The sequence below is a fragment of the Macrobrachium rosenbergii genome, chromosome 50 (genome assembly GCF_040412425.1).
Source record: "Macrobrachium rosenbergii isolate ZJJX-2024 chromosome 50, ASM4041242v1, whole genome shotgun sequence".
Taxonomy (NCBI): domain Eukaryota; kingdom Metazoa; phylum Arthropoda; class Malacostraca; order Decapoda; family Palaemonidae; genus Macrobrachium; species Macrobrachium rosenbergii.
The window spans coordinates 36,483,626-36,508,416 of NC_089790.1; the positions used below are offsets into that span (position 1 = coordinate 36,483,626).

At 47.1% G+C, this 24,791-nt stretch overlaps 1 protein-coding gene across 1 annotated transcript in view; it reads right to left on the reverse strand.

Annotated features, from left to right (window-relative positions):
• Positions 1 to 6,338: 6,338 nt before the first annotated feature.
• Positions 6,339 to 24,791, reverse strand: part of LOC136832835 (histone-lysine N-methyltransferase, H3 lysine-79 specific-like) — a 47,778-nt gene continuing 29,325 nt past the window's right edge. Inside the window, exon 5 of the mRNA XM_067094485.1 lies at positions 6,339 to 7,084. Coding sequence (XP_066950586.1) covers positions 7,071 to 7,084 — 14 coding nt within the window. The 3' untranslated portion in view covers positions 6,339 to 7,070. The remainder of the gene's footprint in view (positions 7,085 to 24,791) is intronic.

The following is a 24,791-nucleotide window of genomic DNA, read 5'->3' on the forward strand; positions in this document are numbered from 1 at the left end:
TGGAAAAGGCGAAGACATAGGACCCGAAAGGCGTGATGATGGCGGTTTTGGGGATGTCCATTGGAGCTACTGGTACCTGAAAATATGATTTCAAGAGATCTAACTTTGAGAATATTTTGGCCCTGTGGAAGGAAGCCATTAGGTCCTGCATGTTTGGTAGAGGGTAGTGGTCGGGTTCTGTAGCGAGGTTGAGCCACCTGTAGTTGCCGCAGGGTCTCCAGGTGCCGCCCACTTTCTGTACCATTTGAAGGGGGGGAGGCCCATGGGCTGGGAGCCTTCTTGCATAATGCGCATCTGTTCCATCTCTGCAAAGAGAATTCCCAGAAGTGTTCAAACCTGAGCTTCGTCAGGTGCCCGGGGCCCCTGCCAAACACGGGATATATAATCACATCAAGAAAAGGGGCCCCCCGACGCACGCAAAGTTCTGGTGGCTTCCCCCACAGTGCCTTTAGGAGCCAATCCTGAAGGCACTGTGGGGGAAGCCTCCAGAACTTTGTGCGTCGTCGGGGGCCCCTTGTCTTGATGTGATGATATATCCCGTGTTTGGCAGGGGCCCGGGCACCTGACAAAGCTCGGGTTTGAACACTTCCAGGAATTCCTTCATGAGCGAGCCATACTGGTGGGAGCGACAGAACAGTTTGTGGGCTCCCTGGGGCCCAACGACAAGGGCAGGGACTGGCAGGACTTGGTGTCCAGCAGACGCTTGCAGCCGACATTGATTGCCAGCCCGAAGTGGGCAAGGAAGTCCGCACCCAGGAGTGGAGTCCTAACGTCCGCGACGATGAAGTTCCACCTGTACCCCCAGCCAAGGATGGAGAACGACAGGAGCCTGGTGCCGTAGGAGAGGATGGGGGACCAGTTGGCGGCCGTCAGGGAGGTGGATGCCTACGGTCCTCTCTGGAAGGTGGGAACACTGACCGCATGGCCCCAGTGTCGATCAGCATCATCCTGCCGGAGATAGTGTCACGGACTAGAAGCCTACTGGTGTGGGGCCCCTGGGTGTTTCGGATCGTGCTGCCATGGCGGCCTGTGAGGGTGGCTGCCACTTCCCCCATTTTTTGGAGGGGAGAAAAGGCAGGGGGCTTCGCAATTTTGGGCAGCTTTACCGAACCTCTGGTGTTAATAACAAAGACCCGGCCTTTCCTTCTTCTGCTGGTGGGGGTGGCCTCCTCCCGTCGACAGCGTTGATGCCCTCTGTGGTGGGGTCCTCCGGCTGGAGGCAGTTGATGGGGTGTGTGGGCATGGACGCCCTCTTCGCCGCCCTCGTGGAGTCCATCAGCTGCTGAGCCACCCTGATCAGGTCCTCGACCGGCAGGGTGTATGGTTCTGTGATCTGCCCACGGACCTCTGGGAGTAGCTGCCACAGGAGGATCTCCCTCGATAGGCTAATCTCTTTGCGCCTGCTGCTGCTGTCAGTCTCGGGGAGGAGGTGGTCCTGGAGGGCATGCCACATCTCCAAGAGGTTTGTGTCCCGCTGGGGGTTGATGGCGAGGTCGAGGGCGCTGGCAGCTCTCTCGGAGAACAGCAGGGAGCAGGTCTTGACGAGAGTGGCCTTTAACTCCTGGAAGGTGGCAGGGCTCATTGTCGTCACCCACGATTTCGTGTAAGCCTCTGGTAATTATAGACTTTGCAGTTACTGGCCAGAAGTCTCCCAGCTCTTGTTGGTTTTTGCCAACATTGTTGTTCTCCTCCTTGCCCAGTCTATGGTTGATATTTTTGAGTTGCGAATTAGATCATACACTCTCTTAATATCTTTGTCATTGACTACCCTTAGATCAGTTGACTTTCACTGTCCGGTGCTGGTGCTGACACCAGATTTGTCTTTTTCTTCATCCACTGAAACTCATCAATTGTGACGGGCCCCATGATGATCTGTTGATCGTATAATGGACTCTCTTTACTGAAGAGAGACCCAGTGTACAAAGGGCAGGGACTTCACACAAACTGCTGACTTGCACTTACTGGGAATTTCTCTTTCATGGGAAACTACTGCAAGCCCCAATTCCTATCACGAATGATTTTCATACGATTTCATGCTCCTCTCGGAGGATAACCCACTATCTCAATCAGTGTAGCGTGCATGAGGGCTAGGACATCGAAGGGCATCACAAACCTGTTATTGCTCAATCTCCTGCAGTTATACTTGCTGCTCATCCCTCTAAGTAGACTGTGTCAAATGGGGCCCATGCACCAAAACACCCATCAGCTATTTAGCAGGCCCGTCTCTCATTCGTTACTGGAATTAACCAGACAAATCACTCCAGCTACATATGGCCATGAACCACCAACCACCAAATCAAGAAAGAGTTCTTAATATATCAATCATGTTGGTGTCCAGGCCTGGTGAAGTTCCCTGTATTGAGTCTAATTAAGCCACAGGCTCCACTTCTGGTAGTGCCCTTCTATCACTTATTTTAAGTTTAAGTTTTGCAACCATACTACCCCTGGAATCTTGCTACATCATGGGAATAACGACAGCAAATTGCTAGTCAGCATTGTTTAGGGCTGGAGAAGACACAAAGGAAAGGCTATAGGAGATGACACCAGTGGAGGCCAAACCCAAAGGGAACCCCTAACTCTCCTTCAGTACCTACACTAGCTAAGGTTCTGCTCCCAAGTCTCTCCAAACATGCCAAAAAGACTGCAATTGGCTTCCTACCGGAACCTACAGGCTGAACAGATTCCCAAAAGGTATAAAAGACCTGTGAAGAGAGGTGCACTTTTAAAAGGAGGGCCTGAAGAAAGGGAAAAGGCAAGCCTTCTTATCCCTAACTGAGAGATAAACTAAGAAATTCCTTACTATTCTATACCAATATATCCTCCTTATTGCCTTAAAAAGTCCGGCTTAGAAGGCAACACAAAGGAGAAACCAAAACAGCTGCTATCTCCTGTGCAGAAGAAACCTTGACCTTCACCCTTCAAAACCAAGTTAGCATAAGCACATTCTCCTGCAGCGTCAGAAATGGCTTTGACCCTGCAAATCAAAAACTCTAAGACTCTTCCCTGCTAAAATACTGCTGGTGGCCACACACACACACACTCGAGCAGAGAAGAGGCAATCATACTGAGAAAAAGTTAAGAAGATAAAACTTCAACAATCTAAACAGAGACCTAGCCATAAACTCTGTCTCAGATGTCCTAAGCACTTTGTCAGTCTCAAGAGTACATCTCTTCAAAGGAACGAGACAAAGAAAACCGAATTTTCAACTGAAGATGGTGTTACCTCCTGTATCATGAGAGGAGGCTCTCTACAAATTAAAAAAAAAAAAAAAGATAAGAGCTGGCAGACTTGCAGAAGCCTTGTGCACCAGAGTATGAGAAAACTTTTGAAATGTGCTCTCATTGAAGGAGAAAGCTTGGTTTCTTCAAATACTTAATGGGTGCTGTAATATTTGAAGACAGAGACCTATATCTACAGGGGCCTCTTTCCTCCATTAAATGAGGGTAAAGTGAAGAGCAACACCCCAACAAATGCCAAAACACAGGAGCTTCCTCCAATTCAAACTCTTCTTTCGCCAGAGGAGGAGTTGGGGTGGCAGCAGCCAACTCCCCACAATGAATCCCTGACTCGATGAAAGGGGAGTATGAGAGAAATGAAGTCTGAAGCAGCTTACTTGAGCAAAATAAGACAGAGCACCACCAGGCACCAAAGCAGCTAGAGTAACAGATGATTCTGTAACCATGGTATGATCGGAAAGAGGAATATTAATAGAGGCAGAAGGAAGAGACTCACCGATAGCCAAAGAAACAGCATGTAAACAAACAAGTGCATTTTAAGGATTAAGAATGAGAATCAGATGTAGGAGAGATTGGGTTAACAATCGAATGAGTCAATGTAACATCAAAATAAATACAACTCACTACAGACACATTATTATTAATTACACTGTCTATACCTATATAATTAGTCAAACTGGTGCTAACAACCTCATTACTAGATGCCGATGATGGCAGAAGTCAAATACTGTGTGAAGATTTACATTTAACCAAATGATCTTTGGGCTAATACATTAAAACTAGACACAGGGCATGAAAAATGATAGGCAGGTGATGTAGGGCACAGAACCACACCACCCTGAGAACCGACCTGGTTCCCTGGCAGTGTAATCTTCATATTGTCGCAAGGTAGTCTCAGGCACAGGCTACAGATCTGTGAGGGCACTAATGCCTTGCCTCTTACAGGGGTGCACAAAAATGACTGCACTATGGGGGGAACATGGAATTGTTCCCTACCATAAATTCAGACAAACCTTTTACTGACTAAAATAAGGTTTACATCCAGTTCTAACTTGACAATAAGCTTTTCCTGAACCATATCTAAAGAGAACTCTCAGTACTAGCTAAAGCGTTAGCAGAGGAAAAGGCCATACAGTGACTAAGGACAAGTACAGGTGAAGGACCTGGAGAAGGGGGAGAAATAACAGGTGTATGACCTGACCTATTTGCTTTGGCATCTATCGGCTTCCCATCTCTTCCTATATCTACTCTACATCTTACTCTATACCCTTGCATCTGGCACAAACAGTGTGTCTAACTCAATATTCAACATTTTGCTAACACAGTAATCATTCCTACAGAACCATACATTCCCAGCCTTGATTCCAGCACAAGGCAAACAGCCAAAACCATGCAATACCAATGAGCAACTATACACAATGGCAGCAAGGAGAAATCTGACAAGAGCTAAAACATTCGGCTTACACCTGGTGAAGAACAGGTGAACTATACAGTTATCCGGGCCATCCATGCGATCTTTTTCGTTTGAATGTCGACTTGCACCAATATGCAACTTTAACAATGGGTAAGATTCATCTAAAATAAAGTATGGTGGCTACACAGCCTATACAATTCAGAAAGACAGAAAAAATTAATCAAAGTGAAGAATATAAGAGATCATTAAAGATGTTAGAACACATCATTAACACAACTAAAAATACCAAATGTTAAATAACAATTACAGCCAGCAGATATAACCAATACTCTAGCAAAATCACAAATCACAAAATAACAAAAGCACAAGATATATTAAAACACTAAAATAACCTACCTAATGAAAAAGTAACATTATTAACACTGGGACAGAATGGCCAGTAAATTCAAAATACCAAGTACCAAGAAGTATCAAAAATACCAAAAATTAACAATAAGTATCATGCATAGCTATGAGGACAACCAACATGCTCATGTTCACTGTACAGAGGCAGGAATTAATCAAGCAAGTTAATACAAACTAACACCCTCATGGCAATAATTAGTAAGAACTGATCATGTATTTAGGAGGAAGAGTACCAAAAATTCTTGAAAAATATAGGACAAACCTCAAAAAACACCAGCAAAACACTTTAGCAAACAGAATACCAAAAATTCTTGAAAAATATAGGACAAACCTTAAAAACAACTGGCAAAACACAAACAAATAATAGTAACGATTGCATAAAGGCAAAATTTTCAGGATACATGAAAAATGTAAGTATTCACAGGTAGACGCCAGGTACTGACAGCAAAAGCTAAGGTGAAGAAATCACACTTTACCGCTATTATAGAAAAGGCATGAAATAAGCTGAAAGAGAAGTAAATTGCCTAATGAATCTTTAGAAAATGGTTATAAACTGGCTAAATGACAATCCTTAGAAACAAGCTGGGGAATTCTGCACAGATCTGTTACAGTGCTGCAGACTCACAAAAAGTGGGAGGGTGACTGATGAATGTTTGAGGGTCCAGTTTTTATGTGCATCATGAAACTGCCCTTGTTCATCTATCTGTCAGACATAAGTCCTGAATCTTGGAATATTTGAAACCACAAGGGCAGGCACAGTTATGACTGTTGTTGTTGTGATGAGACCAAAAATATGGCCAAAACACAATTCACTTATATGAAATACATCTAGACTGGATATTGAATGGAATTATGGGAGAATGAAGGGACATACAACCTCTTAGTTTCCCTGGTGTCTAAGCACTTGATTACAAGCTAATAAACCACAGTTTATCAAACCAGCAAGTGGTGAAAAATATTACAAAGAACCTACTACACAGTTTAAATAAAAATACACAAAATCAAACCCCATCAGCTATGTTAAACTTCTGTTACAAACTAACACACAACAAATACCCTTGTCATAATTAATTTATGAATATGTATCAACATATATCCAATGTTACCTACTAATTACTGATTAAAACAACTCTAGTCAAAACTGACTTAAATTATAACCCCACTCTCACAAACTATATAAACGTTAAAAGAATAAATCCACCATCGTTAAAAGAACACTTGAACACCAAATTATCAATGAATATCACTTTCTGAATGCTGAACACCAGTAACATGAACTAAATTCAATACTGAAATTTTACTGACCAACATTTATAATTCAAAACTAGAACATCATGAAGGAATACTATGAATCATACATTATCAAGAGGGCAATATTTAGTGGACAAACAATTCATGGAGGATCTATCTACCTTTAACATCACAAGGTAGATATTATCACTGATTTTTATACAGGATTTACTGTAATGAAATCTAATGTCATGAATGAAGACCAACTTTATCACAGCTTGTCATTAACAATTCCAAAAACCAAATTATCAATAGCGAAAATACTAAATAATCTCAGTTTTAATTATTTATCTTATTACAAAACTCTACCATAGTAAACTAACACTTCAATTTCCAAAGCATCATGATCAAAGACTTAATTAAAACCCCATGAAAAGTGTCTTAAATCCTAAACTAGTTATGTTCAGAGGATTTCTGTAGGCAATTACTATGCTAGTATTTAAACTTAAAACTCCCTAAAGCTATAGAAGATCAAAACTTATAAAACATTTATACAAAGCCAATGGCATTTTGAAAGGTAAGCTGTGTATCAACATAAACCTGAGAAAAATCATCATCATGGCCCCTGGCTTTGGATCAAGTTAGCAAAGTTCTCCTGAATGTTAAGGAATTAGCAAAATTAAGATTCGGTCTCTTCAATGCATTTTTGCCACCTTGGGGATGTGTCAGCTGGAAGCAGATCTTGGAGAACTCTGCCCTCATTGAAGGACTGGACTCTTCCTCCTCAAACAAAGTAACCTGGAATGCAAAAAGTATGCTTTACTCAAAATGAGCAGGTCTGTGTAGTCCCTATTATCCAAATGCCTTAGGACCAATAATTGGATAGCTGGAAAACTTGGAACTAAAGCTAATCCAGTATTCTATAAAGCTTGAAATACAGAACATTTGTTTTATATAAATTCATCTAACATCTTTATTATTATAGTCATGCATGTAAATTATCAACATTAGCTGTTCTCCACAGGCATTTAAAAAGAACACAGCTTTCTCCCCAATCATAAGTCTAGAAATCTACATGCCTCCAGGCCTCCTGTTAGAAGTGTGAAAATGTTTAAGCTTTGATACTGTGAGAGGCTTAAAGACATCAATAGGTAGGAAGTCTTCATTCAATTTACAAGACAAGTCTGCTACAGATGAATGCCCAAGTGTGCCATCATGCACACATACAGTACATCAGCTGCCTTGGACAAACCAGGAGCATCCCCAAGCGTCTACAGAGTATCACATCCACAGTTTGCCACAGTACTCAGCAGTATACTTCCATGTGTGAAACCCTCTGTTGCACATGCACGACCTTGGAATTGTATATGCATTTATCAGGAGTTCTGGACAAGCTGAGGCACCACTCCAGGGTTGCACAGGCATGCACATACAGCATCACAGCACCAAAGGGTATTACTGTGACCTGTTTTTCACTGCTGGTGTTTCTGTTACGGAATTCATCGTTGTCAAATCTGTTGTAGTAATCACCTTGACTGTGAAGATACTCCCACAGTACGAAGTAGAGGCCGTACTCCAACAGTTCTTCCTGCCTCAACAATCTAGGGATCATACACACACCGAGTGAAAAAGGCAGTGTCTTCAACTCTCCTCCATGTATTACAGCAAAAGTACAAACAGGAAGGTCCAGGACAGTCCTTATCTTTTGGAAGGAAACGGAGATGCTGGCTCCCAAGCTTGCTCAGAGAACTCGGTGTCACCCCTACAGACATCCCATCTGCAGGCAAGCAAATGCCACTGCAAAACCCCAAAGATACTCAGTCCAACAGAGCTTCCTGTGATAGGGCTTCTAAGATTTCTTCTTCTTCCATGGAATGAGAAAAAGAGGAAGAAGATGAGAAGGAAGAGCTCAACAGCAACAAGGAGGAGGAAGATACATGCTTATTTTTTCACCCTATTCTATCCATGAGCCATTCTCTCTTCAGCTGCACTAGATGACATGTCAAGGCAGGAGGCAGTGTTGGAGGAGTTATCTCCCTAGGCAAGACAATTGCTGCAAAAGGCTCACCACCATTGAGTTCCTTAACAGAAACAACAACAGAACAGTATTGGAAAGCTGCCAATGAAGCATGTGTAAGAAGTGACAAACCAAGAACATGTGACACTGTCTCATCCAGGGAGAGCTGGGTACATACCTGGGTCAAGTGCATTAACTCCCTCGCAAGTCGGAGGAGAGCAAGCAGATGGTAGGGGAAGAGAGAGAGGGTAGTCCAGGAGGAAGGCATAATCCCCTTCAAAGAAACCAGTGAACAACTTATGCCCTTCCTCCACTACAAAGGAAACCGGTCCATGCACTCCTCCCACAAATACATAACAACAAAACTGGTTACACAAACATTGTGAACAATGTGGTCAAAAACATGCTTACATACATCACATCTGTTGTTATTCACTTTTCTTGTTGAAATGCATGTTGAACAAAAAACACTAAAACCACAAAATATGAAATAAGTTTCAGCTTTGTCAGTCTGAGTGCAGTAAGATGTCTTAATTCTACCCCAGCTGAAGGAAAGGCACTTTAGGCCTATGTTGGCAAGTGAGTCAGGGGTTTCACAACTCACCCACCTACCAACTGGTTACTTGAAAAACAAAAGACAAAAATGACATTTTTATAATAAAATAATTACAAGTTTAATTTATTCGCAGCAGCTTAAATTCAAATTTTGCAGTAGTGACACCGAAGTTCTGTGTAATTAATTAGTCTCGCCCCTAACAGATAGTTAGGAACGACTTAGCAGAGAATCCTCAGTCTGTTTATGCTTATATACATCAGAGGAGGAGGAGGAGGGCTCCGATCATGTAATTACTTGGTAAGTATAGTTAAAACTTTATTATAAAAATGTCATTTTTATATAAGTAACCTGCCAAGTAATTACATAGCTGAATCCCACATTGACAGGAGGTGGGATAGATGGACATATTTAACTCTAAAACATTATGAATTAGAAATAGGAAAGTTGCTAGCACTGAAAACAATGCTTGCCGTTCCTTGTTAGTTAAGAAAGCCTGCATTATAAACTGCCTCTGGTTGGTGCTCAACTTAACCTGTAGTAGCGCGGTGGTAAAGCCGATGGTCACCTCTACTAAAGAGGGAGCTTTGTAGCGGGGAGTACTCCGATCGCTACCAAAGCATCAGTGGAAGTTATGCAGTCAAGGAATTATCCAATGGCTAGCAGAATTTTAAAGGTGCCCTTGCCCTGGGTGCAGTACCATAACAAAATCAAACAGATTAAGTTGTCACCTACACTGAAGACCAAAATCCATCCACTAAAGTGCCGAGTTCTCCAGGTACACTGTATCCCCCCCCCCCCCGGCTCCCCAAAATTTGGCACTTCACTGCAAGGTGAATAGGCAGTAGGAGAAAATGCTATGCTTCCTTCCGTGATACCATGCCAGTAACTAAAATTCACAAGGTACTGCCAAAATTTTTAAACACTGTTTAAACTCTCTCAAAATAAGAAACGAAGAACGATCATACTACCAGTAGGTTGAATGTTGAATGGATGTCAGGGATATATAGTGTCTGAAAGATGATAAGGTAGAGGCTGTTCTGACATCTTTAGTTTTCACTAGGAGGAGGAAAATGCTTCTCCTAAATCTGAACATGTCTCAGAAGATAAAGTCCATTAGGCTAAAGGGCAAGATGTTCTAATCAGAGAACAAGACGAGCTCTTGCCCTAACTCCCTGAGTTATGGATGGCCTTGGACTACTGGCTTTTTATGCAATACCATACCATCTAGCTGGGCAAAACTCTCTTAATTCCTCCTCAGAGCCAGTGAGCGCTTCTGGATCTCAGAGAATGAGCTGGCGTCAGGTGCAGGTGCCGCCAGGAGTTCTAGTCAGAGGAAGAAAGTAGTTCTTGCCATTACACCATAGGTTCTGGATAGCCTTCAAACCTGAACATTCAAACTAGATAGAAAACTTTAGTCTTCCTCTGAGCTAGTGGGCTCTACTGGGCACTCAGAACGAAAGCTGACATCATAGCCAAAGCTGGTGCCAGGCTATTGTTAGCGCCAGGAGAGCAGGGCTCCAGACGAGCTATGAGCTTGGTTGTTGTCTGGTGCTCCTGCAAGACAGATGTCCGTAAATTTCCTAAGGGAAATCCGTAAATTTCCTAAGGGAAAAAGAAAAACGGATCCAGGTCTTAAATGCCAACGAACTAGGTCTCAAAGCTTACACATGAGTTATGCATAGCTCGACACCCCTTAATGGGGTAATTGTAAAAGGAACATGGACGTCTCACAGAGGAGACGTAGGGCCTGAGATACTAACTTCGCAAAGTCGATCCCCAGGTCTGGAAGATGACGCAAGAAGATTGACTTACATGTCTTGCAATGGTCTCTGCAATACTTCTAAAAGGGATCTTCAATGATAATCCTTCGGACAATCTGGAGTCTGTCGGGGAAAGACCTGACTACCTTGGAAGATCTCTGGAAGCGAGGTTGTCGGAGAACACACACAGTGGGGGAGGATCCTGTAGAGTCCACTCACAATCGAGCAGGTTCAGGGACCATGATACAAGCCAGAATAGGGCTAAGCGGACAACGTAACTTGGAGTTAGCCCGAAGATTGTGCCGCTCCTTCTTGACCATGATGAAGGGCGTGAAGAGAGGTAGTCCGATGGATCTGTCTATAGCATGGGGTCTGTTGCACATGCTATAGGGATGGTATGGACCACAAAAGGAGGAAAATGAAGATTCCTTGAAGGGGCAAAAGGTCCAAGACAGGTCTGTCCCATAGATTCCACAGATCCCAGCAATCGGAGGATCGACAGTCCCCTTCTGACGTCTCAGTACGTCTGATAGGGCTTAGTTCTATGAGCCGATCAAGTGACTAGAAGACCTGATTATCTGTCCACAGAAACAGGTCTCTTCTTATAGAAGTGGGAAGATGTGGAGTAGAGCCTTGCTTACATAAAACATTAGAACTGTGGTCTAGTCTGAATGGTTTCCACAGTCTAGGAGTGTAATAAGGTCAAAAAGCACTAAAGTTATGTGAAGAAACTTCTAGCTCTATGAGAAGGAAGTGAAGGATCTGTCTTTCTGGGGACCACGCCCTGGAAAAAACCCCGGTTCCTTCAAAAGGCTCCCGAACCAGTAACTGAAGCGTTGAAAAGAAATCCTGGACTAGGTTCGCGGATGAAGGAACTTCCTTTCAAAAGACTAAGTTCAGACAACTATAAAAACAAAGGCTTCAGAGAAAACTTGTGCTGTCAGGAGGCCACCATCTGGCATGGACAAGGAAGGGTGCTTCCTATTTCAATAGCCATGAAGATTGAAGGAAGAGCCTATCTGGTTCGTCCTCAATCCGCTGTGTGCATGTCTCGCATTGGTGATCATGCAGACTCACAGCCAAAAAAGCAAACTAGTAGAAAGACGTGCAAAACCAAAGACAGCCATGGGAACTAGCTGCCAACTCTGTGGACTTTATGACAGCCAAGAGAAAACGTCAAAATCCTTGAAGATTCAACAAAAACTGAACTTGATAATGCTTAGCGTGGACTCAACGATACCCTTGTACAGAGCAAAGATGTGCAGAACCGTACGCCGAGAAAAAATTCCATAACTGTGAGCTTAAGCCAGGCAAACAGAGGTGGTTGGCGAGAACTAGAGATATAATGATGAGCACTCTAGTGCAGGTGTTGGGCACTCAACGAATGCACCAGGCGTGATGCCAGGAGCTTGGGAAAGGCTCCAGGAAAATGGGAGTTGGCACCTTACAGGAAAGGTCATTCAACCAAAAACGAAGCTGCAAGAAGACAGTGAGAAGGTAGATAGCTTTAACCGTTGACAGGAAGCAGAGAACAGCAACTGCCAACATGCAGCTCTTATGGCGTTCAGTCTTCGCCCAAAATCTTGGAGCTGAAGTAAAATCCAAGGACTAATTTAGGTCTGCCCAACCTGGCTAACGCCTCGTGGGTGCCAGAGCTTGAGTAGGCTCACTACTAATGTCCCAGGCATGAAGGGGGGAAAGAAGGTAAAACTCTCAGGCTGTCTGAAAACAGATTCTTGGCAGACAGAAAAAAATAAAAAATCCAAGAGATGCTGAAAGTCGACAGGAGGACTCTGGCCAGTGCTCCTGATGTCAGTCCAGAAAATTAGGACTTCCAACAATCTTGACAGGAAAGTCTAGATCCAACAAGGCACTAGAGTGAGGGAAGACAAAAGACACTTGTCTTGCTCCTTTTAAACAAAAGCCAATTTCCCAACCTTGACAGATGCTTGGATGACTAGGAAATAGCCGACAGAGGAAGCTTCCTACTGCAACTCAACAACTCTGACCCAGAAGTCTTGTCCAGAGGTAGACTTGGTCCCTGCTCAATAGGAACTCATGCACAAGACAGGACAACAGCGTGTTCTTAAAATTCAGGCGCTGAAACCAAAGAAGAACTGGCATTGGACACAGCAGGTTGTTGGATCCCTTGGATCCCACTTCCCACTGTACACTTGGATCCCTTGGATCCCATGCCATTGGATCCCTTGGATCCATCAGATCCCACCATATACTTGGATCCATCAGATCCACCATATGGATCCATCAGATGGATCCCGGATGGGGATCCCACTGGACACTGGATTCCATTGGATCCATCATTACAAACCATTGGATCCCTGGACACTTGGATCCATTGATCCCCAGTGGATCCCATCGGACACTCCATCGGATCCCACTGGGGCACTTGATCCATCAGATCCCACTCCCATCAGATCTGGAAGGATCCATTCCACTGGAAGCTTGAAGCCAATCAGATCCATCTGGATGTTTTGATCCTAGTGGATGCTTGGACACTAGGATACAGGTGGATGCTCAGAAACCAGGCACTCAGACTCTGTCTACTGACACTGCTGGGCACTCAGATTGAAAAGAGTGTTTGGCTCCAATTACTGGCGCTCCACAACTGGAAGATATGCCTCTTCAAAGGTAAAGATATGCCCAAAAAACACCATCAACACCCCTTGTCTACACTGGGAAACTGGAACAACACCGTTAATGCCTCTTCTCCACAATGGGATCCTTAACTGTTCACACTGGGATCCGTATCACTAGAGGACAAAGAAAGCACATCCCTATGGAGGCCTTTCCAGTGGTTATCCATCGAGACCTGCGGGATAGCAGGATCCACTAAGGAGCAACTACCCGGAGGCAAAAACCCCTTTGGACCCTCATGGACTGACAGTATGATTCCTCCCAGGTTTAGGGGAGTCTGACAGGGACTGTGTTAGATCTGATAGGGCCAGATAGCCACATCCTCCACTACACATCCAGTAAAACACCTTTCCATTGGCTGTCTGTCGATACCTGGGACCAGCAACAGGCTCAACTGAGGGGGCAACTACCTGTGGGTAACCCCCCGACCTCCCTTGGACTTCTAGTATGCCTCCTCCCAGGTTTAGGGAGTTTGACTTTCTGTCTAGGAGCATCTGGGGATGAGTTCTCCACTGCACAACACTTCACTATTCACAAGACTGGCAATGGCATGGGAAGGAAGCGAGGGAGCCAGGAACAGGAGCAAAAAGAAAAAAAAATAGAGGGCTAGTAGTAGAAGAGAAAAATGGATGCAGGGAGATTACGCGGCAGATTACACTTGGATCCGCTGGGCACTCGAGATCCGCTGGGCTCTTGGATCCGCTGGCTGTTCAGACCCTACTGATCGCTCAGATCTCACTGGTTGCTTTGCCGGGTGCTGTGTGCTCCCAGGTGAAGATGCCGCCAGGCAACTGGGCATCCAACAAGCTAGTAACTCATAAGCTAAGAATTTAGGAGCTGATGAGCGCTCCTGGATGTTCGGAGCCGATCCTTGGCTGTCAAGAACGTCATTCTTCCAAAAGCCCAGTGTAACCAAAATAAGCACAATTCTCTCCTTACTACGTTCTGCCCTTACACTTTTCCAGTTCTCTGCAAAGGAAAGTGTAATAAGGTGATCTTAATTCCTGAAGTACACAGAGTACCATCATACAGAAAATCTCAACTAACAAACATTATTTGAGACTTTTGGAGTTATATCATATCATTATCAGTCATGTAGCGAATGCAGTGTTTACATTTTATTATGCTACTCAATAAAGATGGTAGTGAATGCAATGTTTACTTTATCATGTTACTCAGCAACACTACATTATTGCATTACTCGTCGTAAAGGTGAGTAAAACCAAAGATTGTAAATTTACTACTGTAGCATCGAAAAATTCAGTTCAGTAGCGAACGTAAATATCGGTTCGACAACGAACCAATGTTTACATTATAGTACGCCACTCGGCAAAGTAGTTAAACAATTAACTGCAATTTTCACTGTAAAAGCGAAAAATTTTTACACTAGACTCCATTTAGTAACAATAAAACAAGGAAAAAACTCATCCTGAATGCTTTTGGCTGAAGCTACTCGACTTTCGGCTTGAACACCGAAGTCCGGTTAAATAACCGGCAAAAAAATAAAATCTACTGCCAACACCTGATGTTAATAACACCAGATGTCACAGAAACAGTCGAGGATTCTCTGCTAATGCTAAGTTCACACATTCACGTATCAAGGCACGCATGCCCATGCACGGGAGGAGTCGGTAAGTACGTAAACACAATGCAAATACAACATAAATGTACCGTAAGTGCACACCAGCATGCGGCGTGACAGTTACGGACCACCTGGGCATGCGCCGGGGGCCATGAACCTTTCGACCTGCTCAAAACCCTGCGTGGGTGGCCAGGTCAGCTGTCAGGTAGCGTGACCCAACCTGCACAGCGTGGTGCCAACTGCGGGATGACTGTGTAGCCGCTAAGCCCTTACCTGTGGTCCCACGCTGGCCCAGGGTTCCTGCCCCAAACTGTGTGGGTGTCAGCATGACGTGGGAGTAGACGCTGCAACTCTGCCGCACTGCCCACAACCGTGGAGATGTGGCAACGCTTTGACCTGGGATAAAAGGGACAGGCAGTGCGCTTGCAGGTCAGTGTTTCTGTGAACAGCATCCTTACTGCTCTCTCTGTCAGCGCCTCCATCGTCGTTGTCCACTGCAGCCAAGATGCCCAAAGGACCCATGTTGAAGAGGACCAGGAAGGGGGCCCTAAGAACTCCAGGAGCCCTGGTAGCTGAAGTTGCCCCCTATGCTAAGCCTTCAGAAGCTGGTGGTCCCCCTTCAGGCAGTGATGCTGTGGTGCTGCAGCTTGAGGGCGACGAGCTTGTGACGGAAAGCAAGCTAGAGGAGGAGGAAGAGGAGCTTGCCCTGGTTTACGAGAGCAACCCTCGCCGCCGCCACCGACGACGCCAACCACGAGGGGGATGCCGACGACGACGTCGATGGCACTCCTGAAGGAGAGGGCCCTACAGGTCAGGACCGGAAGAAGAACCCGTCAGTGATCCTCTCAGAAGAGAACAAGAGGCTTGTTGGCGAGTGGCTGGAGAACGAGGCCGAGTTCATCTACAACAAGGACCTCACAGCCTACAAAGACAAGGCGAAGGTCTGGAGGGCATTTGAAGAAAAGGGCCAGTCACTTGTTCCTCCCGTGAGTCGCCATGAACTGAGGACATGGTTTACGTCCCTCAGGAGCCGTTTTGTGCAGCTCACGGTGGAGAAGAGTGGCCAAGGGGCGGGCAGATGGTTGACGGACCGGGAGAAGTGGATCCTCAGTACCTTCCACTTCCTGAAGCCCCACATTGTGCATCCAAGGAAGCCAAAGATGTTGGGACTTCCGATGGTGTCTGTTTTAATGTGTTTCCATGCATAATTATTACTGAATATAACATTATTACTGTAAACCCCCCGTATTCGCGTTCTCATGGTTTGTGGACTCACGCATTTGCAGGTTTCTCTGTGGAACATATCTAGCCATCATTCGCGGAAAATTCACCCATTTGCGGTATTTTTCACTGAGAAATATTCACTAATTACTGTATTTTCATAATTTTCATGAATAAATGCACTTTTTGTGATAAAACTATTAAAATACTCAGGTATAAGCATTTTTACAGGGTTTTTAGTGGTTTAAGCTATCAAAATGGGCAGTTCTAAGTGTTTTTAGAGGGTTTTAAGCATTCGCGGATTTGACCTATTCGCGGGGGTGTGTGGGACCCATCCCCTGCGAATACGGGCGGTTCACTGTACATAGTTTCCATGCATTCATTGTACATTTTATACCATTTTCTCATATATGTTCCTCCTATTTTTACAGGCTGCTCATGCTGCTGCCGCCCTCCCTGCCCAAGCTCCGGACCTGCCTGCTGCTGCTGTTTCTTCTCCTGCCCCTACACCAATGCCCTCTGTCTCTCCGGTTGCCGAGGCATCAGGCACCAAGGCCCGGAAAACACAAGTTTCCGAGCTTTTCGACGCCGCCATCACCAAGGCACAGTCCCTCCGGGAGGATATGATGTCCTCCATCCAGCCACCTCCGCGTAACCCCAGCGTCCTCTACTGGCGCAAATTTTTTGAAGAGATGGAGGACGACTGTGCGAAGGTGTCAGCTCACCTGAGGGCGACACTTAAGATGGAAGTCCTCGGTGCCATTCAGCGATACATTCGCGCCTCCAAAGAGGGCGCCACGATGCTGTCAAGGAGCCTGATGCCCCACACCTGGCAGTGACAGGGACAGTCCGCACCTGGTTCCTGCCAAACCTGGCACAACGCAACATCAGGCAGGCCCTCCTGCAGTGTGCAGCTCACTGCACAGCAGCTGGTGGCCCTACAGGCACAGCTGGTTGGGCCCTCAGTTACATCGACCCCAAAGGACCTCAGCAACTTGTCGATCGACACTACGTTCCTAAACAATCTCCAGCATTAGTTTGTCATGTATGTGCTGATGTGTATAGTATTTTTTTCCGCTTATATTTATATGTATGTTTTTTATATTAAATAAATATTTTTTGCAATATGTCTAGCTCTATCCTCTGTCCAAAATGACTAAGTATTGATGAGAATAATATATCATATATCATGGATGTGAAAAATATCTTGTATTCAATGAAGTAGCTCAGATACAAGAACACAAAGAAGGCAAAATGAACCTGAATACACTAACATTTCAGTATACAATACAGAATTTGAAATAAGTTCAAAATATTTTATGTAACATTTGGGCACAGAAGCAAAATGACAACAGAAAAATATTAGCAAGTCATATACAGTACAATGGCATAAATATCAGAGAGAAGGTACTTTCAAAAAGATAGAATTTTCATATCAGAATATAATCAGTGTAAATGCTAAGAGAAGGTACTTTCAAAAACATAGAATTATCACATCAGAATAGAATCAATGTTAAGAGAAGGTACTTTAAAAAAACATAGAATTATCATATCAGAACAGAATTCATGTTAAGAAATTATTACAAAGGGCAAAATAACTACATCTTCTTTCTTTTATTTATGTGTGTTTGTTTCATATTGATTAAATTTACATTTGCAATATCATGTGTCACTCTATCCTCTTCCTAATTACTAAGTATTGATGAGAATAATATATCATGGATTTGAACAATATCTTTTATTAAATCAACTAGCACAAATAGAAGTACACAAATAAAGAGGGCAAAATGATCTTGAAATGATACATTGTTGAATTTTAAATAGTCCAAAATAAATGCAAGAACAGACATTTAAGTTAATACAACAAGTATACAGGAAAGCAACCAAATCATGTTCTCCTGCCAATGCACTGAGCCTTCAGACGATGAAAAATGTTCTTTCAGCATTTTATGTTGTTCCTTTGCATCCCTGGTTGCAGTGTTGCCGAACACGGTTGGAAGGGGTACTCCTAAGGAAGGGTCACTTCTCCAGCTACCAGGTATGACGGCATGTGTGACAAGGTGCTCCTGATCTCCTCCTTGTCTGCGTGCATTTCTTCTTCTTATCATATTGTGCAGAACAAATGCGGACATCACTAATGGCTCTATATGGTCAAGCTTCAGGCATTTTGCAGTGTGGAATACTCGGAATCTGTTTGCCAGAATCCCGAAGGTGTTCTCCTCCGTCCTGCATGCCCTACTTAACCTGTAGTTGTAAATCCATTCCTCCTTGGTTAGGCCTCTTTTGGGGTAGGGCTTCATAAGGTAATTCCTCAGGGGGAAGGCATCATCACCAACTAGGAAATAGGCCACAGGAGATCCATTAGGTTGACCTGGCAGGGCATCAGGTTGGGGAAGATTTGCTTCCTCTTGCAACAGCATTTCGGCCAGTCGGGTCTGGGCAAATACACCACCGTCTGACTATGAACCAATGGCACCCACGTTGACGTGTAGGAACTTGTATGAAGCATCAGCAACTGCAAGTAATACCATGGAGTAAAACTTCTTGTAATTGAGGTAATGCATACTGCCTTGGGGAGGGCTGTAAGAGGTGCTAAAGAAACGAGAAGGTAAAAGTTACTGCTGATTTATTCAAGGTCCAGGCAGTTTATATAGCAGCCGACTGGCGTCGGGCCACGGAAGACAATGGAAGCAAGGGTGACCTGAGGTCGATAACAATTAATAAATAAATACAGCAAACGAGTACAATATACAATGTAACAATAGACAGAATTAAAGTTGAGTATAATCTTGAAGCCTGCGAAAGAAGAAATACACGGTACACAGTTGATGAGCAGATAAATAATTGCATACACAGTTTAAACAATTGAATTTTTACGTGACCTGGCCCGATTGTGTGACGAATCGTAGGTACAAAGAAAATGGGCCGTCATCAAAGAAAACTTGCTTAGCGAGGACTTTACAAACAACATGATCAGCAGAGACTGTACAACATGGCTTTACAAATACTCCCCCCCCCCACAAGACGTAGGTAACGTCTGATTAATCAGCGTATCTGCTGGGGTGCTGAAGGGTGCCCTGGCTGCGCGAGGACAACGGAGGGACGTCCTGTGTGCGAGGGTGGCTGAATGTGGGTGTGGGCGGCCTTTTTCGGGGGCGGCTGCGTTTCCGCTCCTTGCGAGGGCCCGGTTGCGGCGGTGACTGCGCCGGCGGAGGTTGCGGTGTGCTGACAGTTGAGTCCTCCTCCAGGAGGGTGGGCTTAACCTGGTTGATTGACACCCAGTCGTTCCTCCTGTGGAGTGCGAGCAGGAATGCCTTGCTGTTCTGCTCCAGCACGCAGGAGGGCCCCTTGTAGAGCCTGGTCAGTGGCGGGCGGACGGCGTCATCTCTGATGAAGACGTGGGTGGTGGAGGCCAGCCCAGGCGGCGTGAAGGTGGCCGACCTGTCGGTATATGTTCTCTTGTAGGGGGCAAACTTGCTGACGATTTCGCGAAGCCTCTGGACCGATGGGTTGTGGCGATCCTCTGTCACTAGTTCACCCAGGACCATGAGGGGCTCGCCGTAGGTTTTCTCGGCTCAGCCCATCAGCCCTGGGGGTGGTTCTCAACCCAAGGAGGACCCACGGCAGCTGGCACTTCCAGTCCTCGGTAGTACAGCGGGTCATAAGGGACGCCTTCCGGGACCTGTGGAAATGCTCGACCAAACCATTGGCAGCTGGGGTGTAGGCCATGGTGGTGTGATGAGCTGTCCCCAGCAGCTGGGCCAGGGCGGACCACAATTCAGTCATGATGTGGTCAGGGACGCCAAAGCGGCTGATCCAGCTGGAAAGTAGGGCCTCGGCGCAGGCGCTGGCAGTGGCTTCTTGCATTGGTGTGGCTTCGGGCCACCTCGTCGAGGGGTCTACCACCGTCAGGAAATATCTGGACCCGCCTGATGGGGGAAGGGGCCCGACGACATCGATGTGCACACGGCCGAAACGCCGCCCTGGCTGCTGGAACTCGCCTACCCCGGATTCGGTGTGCCACCCCACCTTGCTGGTTTGGCAATGCAGGCACTGTCTCGCCCAGGTCCTCGCGTCCTTCTGCACTCCGTGCCAGACGAACTTCTCTGACAGCAGCTTGGCTGTTGTCCTGGCGGAGGGGTGTGACAGGCCGTGGATGATGTCAAATACCTGGCGGCGGCGGGAGGCTGGCACTAGGGGGCGGGGCTGACCGGTGCTGACGTTGCAGAGGAGATTTGGGCCCCCGGGGGTGAGGGGCACATCCCTCCACTTTAGGGACGTGATGGCGGTGCAGTAGGCTGGGGTCTCTGGATTGGCGGCCTGCTCCCTGGCGAGATCTTCGTAGTCGATTCCCAGCTGCACCGCATTCAGCTCCACCCTAGAGAGGGCGTCCACCACAGGGTTTTTCCTGCCGGGGAGGAACTTGATGGAGCAGGTGAACTCAGCGATGGCCAAGAGATGCTGTTGCTGCCTGGAGGACCACGCGTCCCCCTGCTTGGTGAAGGCGTGGACCAGCGGTTGGTGGTCCGTATAGATTGTGAAGGGCGTGCCCTCCAGGAGGAACTTGAAGTGCTGGACTGCGTGGTACACAGCGCAGAGTTCCCTGTCAAAGGTGCTGTAGCGGGCCTCTGACTGGTTGAACTTCTTACTGAAGAAGGCAATGGGCTGGGGGGCGCCATTGATGACCTGTTCCAGGACAGCGCCACAGGCGACGTTGCTGGCGTCCGTTGTCAGCTGGAGGGGGGCACTGGGATCCTGGTGGGCCAAGGCGGTTGCCTCGGCGAGGGCGGCCTTCATCAGGGAGAAGGCCTGCTACTGGCTGGGTCCCCACAACAAGGATTTTGGTCGGCCTTTCAGGGTCTCCGTCAAAGGGGCTGTGGTGTGTGTGATCCCGGGGATGAACCTCCTGTAGTAGTTCACCATCCCGAGAAATTCTTGGACGGCCTTGACGGAGGTGGGGATGGGGAACCTGGTGATGGCTGCGACTTTGGATGTGAGCGGATGGATGCAATCTGGGGATACCTCGTGGCCCAGGAAGTCGGCCTTCTGTACGCTGAAGGTGCATTTGGCAAAACGTACGACGAGGCCGTTCTCCTGCAGGCGCTGCAGGACTGCCCGGATGTGTTTCTGGTGCTCCTTGTGGGACCTGGAAAATATAAGGATACCATCTACGTAGCAGACGCACAACTTTAGGTCCCCCAGGATGCTGTCCATGAGCCACTGGAAAGTCACCCCAGTGTTCCTCAGGCCGAATGTAGAGAAGGCGAACACACAGGACCCGAAAGGCGTGATGACGGCAGTTTTTGGTATATCCTCTGGCACGACCGGTACCTGAAAATAAGATTTTAAGAGATCCAACTTAGTAAATATTTTAGCCCCATGGAAGGAGGCCGTGAGGTCCTGCATGTTCGGCAGGGGATAATGGTCAGGTTCCGTTGCCAGGTTGAGTCACCTGTAGTACCGCAGGGTCTCCAGGAACTGTCCGGTTTCTGCACCATGTGGAGAGGGGAGGCCCACGGGCTGGAGGCCTTCTTGCAGATTCCCATTCGTTCCATCTCGGCAAATGCATCCTTGGCCTCCTGAAGGCGTCGAGGGGGAAGCCTCCGGAACTTCGCATGTGCTGGGGGGACCTTTGTTTATATGTGGTGATATATGCCATGTTTGGCTGGGTCCCCAGACTTTTGGCGGAGCTCAGGCCTGAACACGTCAGGGAACTCCGTCAGCAGCTGCGATTATTGGTGGGGGGTGGCCGAGCAGATGCTGGGCACCTTGGGTCCCATTGCCAACGGGAGGGACTGGCAGGAGTCTGTGTCTAGGAGGCATTTCCGACTGACGTCAAACTGCCAGCCCGAAGTGCGCCAGGAAATCCACACCCAGGAGCGGGGTCCTAACGTCCGCGACGACGAAGTCCCAGGAGTACCTCCGGCCAAGGATAGAGATCGACAGGGGCCTGGTTCCATAGGAGAGGATGGGGGACCCGTTGGCGGCCGTCAGGGAGGCAGCCGGGTCCGGTTCCCGCTTGCGGTCCTCTCTAGATGCCGGGAAGATTGATCTAACGGCCCCCGTGTCGACTAGCATCATCCTGCCGGAGACGGTGTCACGGACGCAGAAGCCTATTGGTGCTGGGCCCCTGGGTTCTTCTGCTGCCATGGCGGCTTGTCCTGCTGGCCGCCACTTCCTCCGTTTTTTGAACGGGCAAATGAACAGGGCAGCAGGCAGTTCTGGGCGTCTTTGCCGAACCGCCTGTGGTAATGGCAAAGACCCAGGGAATTCCACCTGTTGGGAGGCGCTGGGCGCCTCCTGGTGATAGCGTTGACCTCTTCCTCTGCGCCCTCCTCCTGCTGGACGGCGCTGACTGGGAGTGTGGGCGCTGGTACCTGATCTGTTGCCTTTACGGAGTCCGTCAAGTGCTGTGCTGAGATGACCAGGTCTTCGAGGGGCATCACGTAGGGCTCCGGGATTTGTGTGCGGACCTCCGGGAGGAGCTGACGGAGGAGGATCTCCCACAACAGGCTTATCTTGCGCTTCTTTTTACTGCCATCTGTGTCTGGGATGGTGAGGAGGTTTCGGATCATGCCCCATGACTCCATGACGCTCAGATCCTGCCGCGGGTTGATGGCGAGGTCGAGGGTGGGGGCGGCCTGCTCGGCCACCAGCAGGGAGCATGTCCGGAGGAGGGTTTTCTTCAGGAGGTGGTAGGTAAGGGGACATGCTTCAGACACCCATGGGACGAGCTTACTGTAGATCTCCTCCGGCAGGGCGTTAAGTACTATATCCGCCTGCAGCACCTCGGCGTTTAGGTCCACGATCCTGAACTGGCTCCCGACCCTGTAGAGCCATGCCAACAGATTCCCCTGCGTAAACGGCGGCAGTTTTATGGATAAGGCGGCCCTGGATTGGCCCGCTGGGCTGGGGAGAGTGCGGGGCGCGGGCAGGGGTGTGGAGGAGCGTGAGAGCCTCGGCGCAGGTGATATGGGAGGGAGGTAAACCTCTGAATCTGCGAGGTCAGCGGTTAATTGAACGAGGGAGGGGATGTCTGCATCCATACTCGCTCTTTGCCCTCTTATATGGAGTAGGGTACTCGCGTCAAAACGCACTTGGGAGCGCGCCGTGTGAGTCCGCTAATGACGCTGGTGATTTTGCCGACGAGAGTCAGCACGCCCAAACGCTGGTTCAGCGCCGTGTTTAGTCCGCTAGGGGCGAGAGTAAGCTCCTGAAGCCAAGACTGGGTCGCTGTATGGGTCCGCTAATGGCTTCGGGAACCACTCCAGGGGTCACCACTATAAGAGGTGTTAAAGAAACGAGCAGGTAAAAGTTACTGCTGATTTATTCAAGATCCAGGCAGTTTATATAGCGGCTGACTGATGTCAGGGCCGCGGAAGACAATGGAAGCAAGGGTGACCTGAGGTCGATAACAATTGATAAATAAATACAACGAACGAGTACAATATACAATGTAACAATAGACAGAATTAAAGTTGAGTATAATCTTGACGCCTGCGAAAGAAGAAATACCCGGTACACAGTTGATGAGCAGATAAATAATTGCATACACAGTTTAAACAACTGAAATTTTGCGTGACCTGGCCCGATTGCGTGACGAATCGTAGGTACAAAATAAATGGGCTGTCATCAAAGAAAACTTGCTTGGCGAGGACTTTACAAACAACATGATCAGCAGAGACTATACAACATGGCTTTACAAGGGTTATAAAGCCTAATATGTTTGCCATCTATAGCTCCAATTACGTGGGGGAAGTTCCACTGTTCCTCAAAACCCCATGCAACCTCCTGCCAAGCTTCAGGTGTTTGTGGCACCTGCAGTTCCTCAACCCCGAAGGTCTCTGGTACAATGTAACTAATGGTGTTGTGGGCTACCCAGAATGAGTATTGCAGACTCTTGTATGAATCACCTGTAGCGAGGAAACATAGGGTGATAGCAACACGTAGGCCTGGCTCAATGGGTTTCCTCCAGAATGTCACTTTCTTCTGAATGTAGGGTGTGACTCATTCAACAATTTCATTGAAGAGGTCCCTGTCAATCCAGGTAAAATTTCAGTACAGGTCTGGGGCTTGGGTTGACAACTCCTCCATCAGGTTGTCATAATGACCTTGCTCCATCCTTTTCTGGAGGTACGGCCCTGCCCACACCCTCCTTGGCCGCCTTTTTTTCTGCCTTGTGTGCTTTGCAGCAATCACTGCAATCTCCAGCAATAACATGGTGTGCACATATTCGACAACAAACGGCAACATTTCTCTTCTATCCCTACTTGCTATAGCTATAAGTTCACAGATTTCAGCTATGTCCTCCATGTTGATTCAGCAGGTTGGTAGTTTGTGTTGATTCTGTGGTGTTATGTCAGTGACTAGACACCCATGTGCCACTGTCAGCCCTTTTATAGCTGGGGTTTAACGCCCGTAGTACGTGGGGACAACGTAACGTTGACTTTACTCAGTATCGCACAACGTTACACATACGGTATACGTACGTCGATGTTACGTGCTCTGCCATGGACTACTTTTGCCTGCGCCGCCACTTGTCAGGCCACTTCCACTAAGCGTCACGTCACGCTTACGCAGTGCGTACATTTGCAGCGCACTATAATATGCTTGCTTTACGCACATCGGCCCATGACACGTATCCAGTTGGGCGGGGCTTATTCACCTCGCGTATGGTCACGTTTTACAAATTTCGGCCGTGCGTGGGCATGCAT